This window comes from Rhyacophila brunnea, unplaced genomic scaffold (genome assembly GCF_057557595.1).
Source record: "Rhyacophila brunnea isolate RB1 unplaced genomic scaffold, BYU_Rbru_1.0 scaffold_12, whole genome shotgun sequence".
In the NCBI taxonomy this organism is placed as follows: Eukaryota; Metazoa; Arthropoda; class Insecta; order Trichoptera; family Rhyacophilidae; genus Rhyacophila; species Rhyacophila brunnea.
Window position 1 is genome coordinate 24,545,001 of NW_028232774.1, and position 10,620 is coordinate 24,555,620.

The window sequence follows — 10,620 nt, forward strand, 5'->3', positions numbered from 1 at the left end:
GATTAAATTAAACAAACATCGTGGAAGAATTTCATAATACCGTATTAACCACTGAATCGTTGCTAGAAAAACTACGCCTATTCCTATTGATCTTCCAAACCTATTACTTTTTGTAGTTGACTAAGCCAAATTTAAGACTTAAAAGAGCTTACAGTTTAACCAATAGGCAGCCGACACCCCAATTACATGATAAGATGACATATTATCCAATATGGACGAGTATTAATAAATTTAGATTGCTCGATTTGAAACATAGCCATACAAGAGCACATTTAGCACGCACTTGTTGAACAAACATTTCGTCCTCACAGAATACAGCCTTGATCTCCATGCGACTACAAGTTGGCTGAATGCAAATTCCAAGTCCACTGTCATTTTTACTTAGGACTTTGATATAATATCATCATCATCAGCCTGAATCTATCCACTGCTGGATGAAGGCCTCTTCAAGCTGCTTCCACTTCTGTCCTGTGCGTTACGTTGCCATGTACTTCCGCAGAATTTTATCATTTCATCGATCCAGCGGCCTCTAGGTCTACCTTGCAGACGTTTTGTACTTCTTGGATACCACTGGATGACTAGATTTGTCCAACGATTGTCTCTTCTTCGAGCTATGTGTCCCCATCTCCATTTAAGGCTTTTAATAAACTATTACATCGCTCTCCGATCCGCATCCGCTTTCTTATCCACTCATTCCTCTTTTTGTCATTTAGCGTTATGCCCAGCATGCACCTCTTCATACCACGTTGTGCTACTCTAAGTTTATGGATCTCTCTTCTACTTAGGGTCCATGTTTCACACACATATGTGATCACGGGAAGCACACACTGGTTGAACACTTTGCGCTTTGGGCACAGTGGAAGGTCACTTTTGAAGACATTAATCAGGCGGTCAAAAGCACTCCAGCCTAGCTTTACTCTGCGAACAATTTCATCAAATATACATCTATCTATAGACACTTGTTGTCCCAGATAGATGTAGCTTTTCACCTGTTCGAGCTGAGTGCCATTGATGAGGATCTCTTTTTGGCCAGCAGTTGAACATGACTTTCGTCTTTGTTACATTTATTTTCAAACCTACTTTGTTGCTTACTTCAACGAATTCCTGCATTCTGCTTTGGAGGTCTTCTGAGTCTTGTGAGAAAATTACTATGTCATCGGCAAAGCGCAGATGACTCAGGTATTCTCCATTTATGGGGATCCTTTTGTCATTTCAGTCAAGTTGCCTGAATAAGTCTTCAAGGGTAGTTGTAAATAGTTTAGGTGAGATTGTATCACCTTGTCGGACTCCTTTGCTGATGGGAAATCTGAGCGATGGTTTATGGAGATTGACGGATGCTGTTGCGCTACTGTATATATTATTGAAAATATTTATATAGCACCCGGGGATTCCTTGATCTCTGAGTGCGTCGAGTATTGAACATTTCTTTATGTAATCGAACACCTCTCATAGTCTATGAAACCAATGCATAGTGGCAGTTTGTATTCCTGGCACCGCTCTAATATACAATAATACAATATCACATTAAATTAATCTTAAAAGAGCAGACCATGTACCTACCATGTCTTATTACATTGATAATCAAGAAACTGCTTTGGACTTGGGTCGGTTAAGTGCTGTAGATATCTCAACCTGGCCTGCGTTTTCTTCAAACTAACCAGTTTCCGGAATCCTGGAAGGTCAGTAAATAATACCATCCACATGGTGTATACGGCAAAGCTATGGGATGCTGGCATGACCTGGAAAGATGCTAGAAGACTGGTGAATGACAGGGATTCTTGGAAGTATCTGGCGTGTAGTGTTTAAATTCTTCGACTAAAGCCGCGTTGACACAGTCCAAGTACGATCCAAGTACACTTGGACCGAGTGCCATCCAAGCGAACTCGTATGAGACATCTTCATACTAATTATTCTTATCCAAGCTATCTTGGATGAGTAGGACGCGGTCCGAGTTGCTTGGATAGAAATAATTAGTATGAAGCTGTCGCTTGGATGCCACTCGGTCCATGTGTACTTGGATCGTACTTGGACCATGTCAACGCGTTAGGACGCGGACATAGGTACTATGTCCACTCAATGTTTAAATTTAAACAAAATTGATTACCTGAAATAAGTTATTTTTCAAAATATTCTAATTTAGTTGTCTGGTTGAAGTACCTAGTTGATTTCAAAAATGAAATATTATTTTTATCAGCAGTATGATATTAAAAAGATTTATTTATTATAACCAAGACTCATAAAATAATAATGCAAAGTATTAAAAATTTTAGGGATAAAGATTATACTGAAATGAACCTGGAGACTATATTAATTTGTCTATGATTCGGATTGGTATTGATCACAGAATGTCATAGACAAGACTACAATTTACGTTTACGATTTTACGAACACCCGTGACAGCCATCTTTTTAACTTATCAAAAATTGGCAAGGTGAGCGAAATTATTTTATTTTGCTTACATGTTTTTATAAATTGTGACACTAAACCAATAATTTAATTTAAAAGCAATTCTTCTATATAATTATACGTATTTTTTTTTTTACATATTTTGCGATTGTCAAAATTTTTGACGTACCGCAACTAACAGTTAGATAACAGACTTCACAGGTTATATTTTTTCTTGGGATTTCTTTATTGATTATTTTCAATTAGCTCAAAATAATAGCTACGCTATACCATATCGATATTTTTCCAAATTAATTAATCTTTCATTAAGTCTCAATGTCGGCTCCTAATGAATCGTGTTAATGGTTTATGCGTTACGTAATATTTGCGATGTACTTTTAGGGTTTTTTTGAACAATATGAGATTAAATTAAATCATTTTATCATTATTGATATTCGCAGTGTTTGAATTATCGAAAAAGTAAGGTTTTTTCCATGTTGTATTTTGTTTTCTAAATCCAGTGTCTCTAATACGAATGCTATGCTTAAACATTGACGGATCTTTGAAATTAAAATATAATAGTAGTTTTAGAATGCCTACTTCCAATTGAAAAAATACTGTCTATAAATTCCTGTAAATAATACCAATAGGTAGTGTTCTAGTATTAGAATCTCCGGGTGGGATTTTATTCAAAATATTTTTTTACTAGATCATTGGCTTTGCATCCATCTAAACCTAAAGGTTCAACATTAGATCTATCAACCTAAAGTTCATGTAATAACTACATAATAATGACTGATTAATGTGTTTTATAATCCAGAAACAGCAGTATGTTATTTATCATGTGAATAATTTTATTGTTGGCTACAAGTACCTACTCCGATAAGGGGTTTATGGCTATAAGTGCTTATGTCATAAAAATCTATTTTATTCAGTGGCGAAGGGTAGAGATATATATATGCTGTTAAGATCCGACTTAAATAGTGAACACTAAACTTTGTCAGTCATATGTATGTATTTGTTTTTATTGAACTAAGACTACAGATTATTGTAAATAGTGTTGGTTAGTTTTTAAAATTCAATTAAACCCTGTGTAAACCAAACCTATAATAAAATATAATAGACTCCCGATTATCCGGGCTAATAGTGGGGAGAGGCGGCATGGATAAACGAAAAACACGGATAATCTGAATTGTATTGTATGTTTAAAATACTCCATATTATACAATTCTAAAGCAGACTATTATTTTAACATGTTTAATACTCATTAGAAAATCTGTGATCTTAGTTTGCAGGAATCTTTTAATGATTTTCTAATGTCAGTTCGAATTTTCCTATTGTATCGTTATGTGTCGATATACTCTTCGTTACGAAGGTTTTTAAGTAATGTCGTTTCATTAATGAGATCGCCTTGATCCATGGGTTGAAATAAAGATGTAACATCAGATGGTAAAAGATTTGTAACCGCAAGGCCGTCGTCTGTTTTTAATATGCTTTCATTTGGATGAGAAGGAGCATTATCTAATAATAACACTGCTTTCTGTGGCAACCCCCTACTTTTCATAAAATCTGTCACTTCTGGATCCCATTTAGTTTTGTACCAATCTTCCAAGATCCTTTTGTCCATCCATGCTCCTTTCTGGTTATAATAATCAACAGGAAAATCTCTTATTGCATCTTATCTTACAGGATAATCGGGAGTTTACTGTACTTGTTTCACGGTACGTTTAACGTGGTATAATCAGACAGGACTTTCAAAGAAGTGCTGGGGGTAGTATCACAAAAAAAAATAATGGTTTATACCATAATAATGCTTGAAACCCAGAAATAATCCTCAAGGCACTCATTGTTATCTGAATCCAGTTTTTAATCGCCAACCCAAAAGAACATTAAATTAATCTATTACTTAGGCTGTTTTAATCTCTTCTAAAGTTGCTTAAAATGTAATCATTTTATTGCAAGATGTTGGCTGGACGAGTTCTGTCGAAAGCGCTGCTGAGCAGCGTGCGAACGCCAGTCGCGGTCCAAGCGGCTGCCTACTCTAAGGAGGTGATCGGCAACCGTGAAGTGGTCGGCTTCGGCTTCAACGGAGAGGCCAACTACATGGACAGGGCTGACTTTCCAATGCCTGCCGTCCGTTTCAGGGAGGAGACCGCTGACATTAAGGTGTGCAATATTCATCATTTTGATTTTTGTAACTCGATATGGTAACACAAAATGTGTGAGCCAAGTAGGGTTTCTTGATATTTTATAAAATATTTGAAGGGGTTCTCAACCAAAAAAGTTTGGGAAGTAGTCACTAGTATAACACAACCTACTAAAATCCAGAAACAAATGACAACTTATGGCGCAAAGCCATCGCCCCGCCACTTGCAGTGGGCTTTGTGCCATAGGTTTTTCTTTGTTTCTGGGTTATAGAGATTCTGTTAAGGTTTTAGATGTCAACGGACAAGTTCTAGCGATCGTTTCATTTGGTTCTTTCATCGTTCGGTTGGATAGAAACGTGTTTATTATTTTACAGGTCGTTTTTCAAGGTTTCTATTGATGAAATGAAGTACCTATTGTATCTTTATCACTGCTTAAAACAGGAATTCTTAACCTATTGGTAAGAACCGCTGTTTTAAATGTTAGATGGACCCAGAACCTTGCGATTTACTTCGTCATGTGTACACTCCAAACAATATAATTTGTTTTTGGTGCTGCTACGGGGTAAAAGTGGTTCACAGAAAGGTTGCCATGCCAAAATCACGCGCTTTGCCCCTAAAGATTTTTTTATTGATTAACGAAATAATAATTAAACTATTTATATTAGTGTAGATGCAAACCAAAATATTTGTAATAATAAAACTAAACACGTATTCTACGCCTGATGTTCTATATAATTTTTTTTTTAAATCTTATTATGTTTACTAATTTTATGTGTTATTCATTTTGAAGTCCCTGCGAACAAAGGAACAAGGTGACTGGCACAAGCTGTCAAAAGAAGAAAAGAAAGCCCTGTACCGAGCATCCTTCTGTCAGACCTTCTCCGAATTCCAAGCAGGCACAGGAGAATGGAAGGGCATCATCGGCGGCTTCCTCATCGTTACCTCCCTCAGCCTGTGGCTGTACATGGGACTGAAACTTTTCGGTTTGTTCATAATTAATTTTATCTAGCACATTTCTTGTCGTGTGGATTGTCAATCGATTACATGCTTACTCAAAGATTTTTAGCATTATCTTTACTTACGCTGACTCCCGCTGAATCTATTTGGGTCAATGACATTAATATGAACGAAGCATCTGGAAAAAAAATGCACTCACTTTTTGTCGGGTCTGCCGAATGGCATAATCTGTTCTAACAATTACAATAAAGGTGATATTGCTATAAATTCCCGATGCTTTTTGTCGGGTCTGCCGAATGGTTCGGTTCGAACGGGTTCACTCAACTGAACATTGACACTAGAAACACTGTTCTAACGCCATTACAATAAAGGTGATATTGCTATAAATTCCCGATGCTTTTTGTCGGGTCTGCTGAATGGTTCAGTTCGAACGGGTTCGTTCAAATGAACATTGACACTAGAAACACTGATCTAACGCCATTACAATAAAGGTGATATTGATATAAATTCCCGATGCGTGATATCGCATAATGGAAATTGCGTGATGTCTACCTATACATATGCGAATGTCGCTATGCGCGAATTTACTTGCTAGCTACTGTATAGAGTGCGTTGTCCGTTAATAATGTCATTGATTTGGGTAGTCTGGTGTAAAATACCAGACCTGTCTTAAAGATTGGAGTCATGGTTGCTTTTAAGATTACTGAAAACTAATGAAAATATCCGAATATTGTGTTGGGGTTACACCCGTGTCGGTGCACTTTTGTGATTGTCGCTGGACGTTATTCATTATTTAACCAGACAATGATTGCTACGAAACAAAAATATAATCGGTAACTTGTCCAATCACAATTTCCAATATGACATTTGAAATAAGAAAGTGAGAGACAACTAGAGTGCATTAATTTACAATAAACTATATTTTTTGTCGATATATAATTTAACACTAGCAACACAATGTCGGTTATGGGTGAATCATAAGCAATAGAGGCAATCCAATTGGTTCTTGAATCCTTGTTTATAATAGCTATAATTATGTGGTTGACGATTGCTCATGACGGTGTGGGTCAGCTTGTGTAGTTTAATTTGGCCATTAGCCTATCAGTACAAAATTGCTTAATTCAAAATTGTCTCTGAGAAACAAGACATTATTGTTTTTGAGTTTTTACTAGCAGATTTATTTTGGGAATGTCATTTGGTCTTTTAACGCCATTACTCTTCTCCATCCCTAGTTCTATGCCGCCGCGTACTTCTTCCAGACTTTAAGAGTTCATTGATCAAGCAGGTTTTAAGACAGCCTTGTGGCCCTTGTGTACTACTGTGATCAAATTTCATTGACCAACAGACATGTGCTTTATTTTTTTCATGAGTTTCGCATTCTCATGAAAGAATGTTATGTCTATTGTCAAAAAAACAAACAAATATGTTCATAATAATTGTTTGGACGTGATGATAGATAATTATTTAAGTATTCTTATCTCGGTATGCTAATGTAAGAATTTGTAATAGATTATAAATTCATGTAACCTGTCCTGTTAACCTGTTCACTTGAAATTTTCTCATTGTAACTGGTTGAATGAAGGAATAAATATGTAAATACATTATCATAAAAAAGATATCATTCGATATCACGCATTGCATTATAATCTGCATTGATAATGAATTTTGATTGAAAATTAATTTAGTGAAATTATGCTTCTATATTTTCTGTGGGATGATTGAATAGTGATTGTTTAAAATCAACTGATTTGTTCAGCTTATGCTTTGTCAACGTTTTAATTCGATGTATGGAGACTTCGAGGAGCATAGGCTAAAATGCTTGCCTTTTGAACCAGTGCCAAATTTGCATATTTTTACAAGAAACATTTGTTTTGATCCAGGGAATTAATCTAATGTGTTGTATGAATAACTATCAACCAATCCTACAAAAAAACGGTGTTATTAACCTTTTCTGTGCCTCACGATATTACTATGTCAGTATTTGACAGGCCGCAGATTTCTAACAACACACGTTGAATGTAGAGCGAAGCTCTTACTAAAATCGCTGTAATACTGATAATTTGTGGCCTAATATTTCATAATTATTCAAACAGATGTCACTGTGTGTTTAATTTTTTAGCTTATGCAAATCAATCGACAGTGGCTAGTAAATTGAGTTTAACACATTGACTGCTGACTAGATAATTACCAATTAATTACCACATTTGAATAGCATGCTAATTATATCTAATGGACACCTAATCGTTATGCACCTAGCGCGTCTTTAGCACTGTAAGACTAAGTCATACGATTTAACTTGCAAAATTGGTATGTGCGCCTTGTCGATCATGGCCTCACATAGAATGAGAAAACTCGCTGAAGGCATAGAACCGGTTAAGATACCTCTGGTCCACGTGGATATCCCGAGAAATGACTGCACAATTTTTTTATTATTATGTTTGTGTAAAGTAAATAATGTATAGTAAGTTTTACACATTTATAGAACACTATGACCAGTTGTGTCTTACATCTGTTACGACATTATCGATTGGTGACAGATAGTTGGCAGATATGCATAACGATTATTGTAGATATAAAAAAATGTTTTACACGATTAGTTAATTTTGTTTTGAAGTGTGTTCATGTTATATTAAGAATTCTGGAGTTCGTGAATGTGTATGTGCCAAATGAGCTGAATAGGTAATGTGTGTCACCGATTATCGATAATGTCATAAGATGAAACTGTTCTTGGGATTTCATATATGTGTAAAAAGTTAGAAATACAATAATTGTAATTATGTCGATATTTCTTATAACTGTCGTTTGAAATCGAATTTTGACTAGAAGCTTGTATGGGATGTATGTATCTGGCAATCGATGGAATTTTCAATTGAACATTTATGATTACGCCCACGATTAATGAGTGATTAATGTTCCCTAAAAACCAATTTCGAATGGTTTCTAAACAATATCTTTAATTTTGCAGTTTACAAACCTCTCCCTGAATCCTTCAATGAAGAGAACCAGAAGGCTCAGCTCAAGAGGATGCTGGACCTCCGTGTCAACCCCATTGACGGCCTCTCCTCCAAATGGGACTACGAAAACAACCGTTGGAAGTAAACGTTTGGCGGTCGCACTGCCAGGATGCTGTTGTAGTTAATATTGGAATTATCTTTATATTACACATGGATGTCTAATTCAACATCAGCTGCTAGGAAATCAATTTTTATAATTATCGATTGTCTCCGCTTTAGAGGTTATCGAAGTCGAGACAATTATCAAATACCAGAAATGTTTATCCCAATTTATATTCTAAGTAGAAATTTTAATTTGTCTCCATTTGGGTTTATGATTTTGCGGCTTGAATGTGTTGCAGAACATGTCGATTGTATATTATTATTAATGAATATATGAATATTTAAAATAGATATTTTGTTTTATTTTCAATAATAACCTACCACATAAACATACCACATAAGCGTGATGTTTGATAGTTTTGACAAAAAATATGACATAGTTAGAGTGACGCCGAGCGACAGAAAACGATGCAACAAGCGTATGACATAACAGCAGTTGGAAATAATAATAGTAACAGTAATTAATTTTACCCTATTCGTGCGCAGTAAAAAATATCGCAATTTGTGCAATTTTAAGGTAAAGTTTTTCCTTTATACGTTTTAGTAGAGAAATCTCTTATAAAGTACTATTATAGTTTATAATTTAAGGAACGTTTTATGTACAGTGATAAAGGTAGAATTGCAGGTGCATTAAAAAAAGTGCATTTGTACCTGATGTTAAGGAAAACCTATTGAGATAGAGCCCCAACATAATATGAATATTTTGTCCTCATTTACATACAAAATCAAAAATGAGAAACACATTTTTATATATATTTTTTTTGCATACAAAAATGGCATTCACTCAATCTGGAACATGCTTCGCTGATTTTTATGGGGAAACCACAGAAGGTGCCATCTGAAAGAAAATTCAATATCCTTTGGTTTGCACGGTATTATGTGTTTTAAAGTTTTTAGGTGGTCAAAAAATATACTATACATAGGTACATAATTTATAATGCGCAGTTGGTGAATTTCAAATTTTCTATTGTGCGCTCCACAACAAAAAGTCACCGAACTCCAGCTTCAAGGTTTCTGCAATAGGTTGTATAAAACACGAGGTAGTAATTCCTATAAATATTATACATTTGAAGACCTGCTGGGTGGCTACACTTACATGATCAATAACAATAATAGATATACTGATAGTTAATATTATTGGGTTAAACGTCATATTTACGTGATTTTCCGACTGTTAATCAAGTAGGTAGGTTTTCATACATTTTTTCAATCTGTTAAATTTTGATAATCTTATCTGGTAACACTGCTAACATATAATAATAATTGTAAAATGAGCCTGATAACACGTAGGTAGGTATGTAATACCGCTAATCGATAAATAAGATAGTATGGTTAATTTTTAAAAATCTTTTATTCATTTGAAACTCATAAATCTAAAAATTGTTCATACATTTTTACAATCCTCTATTATTCATGAGAGTTTAAAAGTGAAACATGCAAAATAGTGTGATCTTTGGCAATGTCTTGAATATTTTACAAAATTATTGTAACTTTTTTTATGCTTAAAATTTTCAAAATGAGATTTTTAAAAGTAAACTTTTCTAATAAATATGAGGTCGAAACGATTTTGTAACTATTGTAAAACTCGAGATTCTAATTCTCTGACATCAAATAAAATAAGACCCTCATTCTGATATTAAAATAAATGACATTTTATTCTATTTACAATTTCATTAATTTAATTGACAAACCAATATTTTTGACTTTCAATATTTTTCTATATTGGGAAAAAATTAAATATACAAAATTTTCCCTTATCAGAATGAGGAAATTATGAATTGCTTGTCTAAATAATTAGGATTTATAATTTCACATTAAATTTATTGAATATTTATCTAATGAAAACTGTAAATTTTCACGCAAATTTACATTACTGCCAATATCATAAAATAGAAACATTATTAATTGGTATTTTTCTACTTCTAAAGATGGCTCAGTAGATTGTGATCATTGCTTTTTGTTGGCAATATTTCATATAATAGTAGGCAAGTTACAATTATATGTTATTAACTAGT

General features: G+C 34.3%; 1 protein-coding gene across 1 annotated transcript; it reads left to right on the plus strand.

The window, feature by feature from the left end:
* Positions 1-2,383: 2,383 nt before the first annotated feature.
* Positions 2,384-8,894, plus strand: LOC147077968 (cytochrome c oxidase subunit 4 isoform 1, mitochondrial-like). Its single transcript, XM_085961021.1, has 4 exons — positions 2,384-2,431; positions 4,348-4,551; positions 5,323-5,515; positions 8,455-8,894. Exons 2-4 carry the CDS (start codon positions 4,348-4,350, stop codon positions 8,586-8,588), a joined length of 531 nt encoding a protein of 176 aa, XP_085817147.1. The 5' UTR covers positions 2,384-2,431; the 3' UTR covers positions 8,589-8,894.
* The last annotated feature ends 1,726 nt before the right edge of the window (positions 8,895-10,620 follow it).

Coding starts and splice junctions, on each gene's coding strand:
- LOC147077968 (XM_085961021.1), top strand. CDS start 4,348: ATGTTGGCTGGACGAGTTCTGTCGAAAGCGCTGCTGAGCAGCGTGCGA. Junction 4,552..5,322: donor AGGAGACCGCTGACATTAAG/GTGTGCAATATT, acceptor TTCATTTTGAAG/TCCCTGCGAACAAAGGAACA. Junction 5,516..8,454: donor CATGGGACTGAAACTTTTCG/GTTTGTTCATAA, acceptor TTAATTTTGCAG/TTTACAAACCTCTCCCTGAA.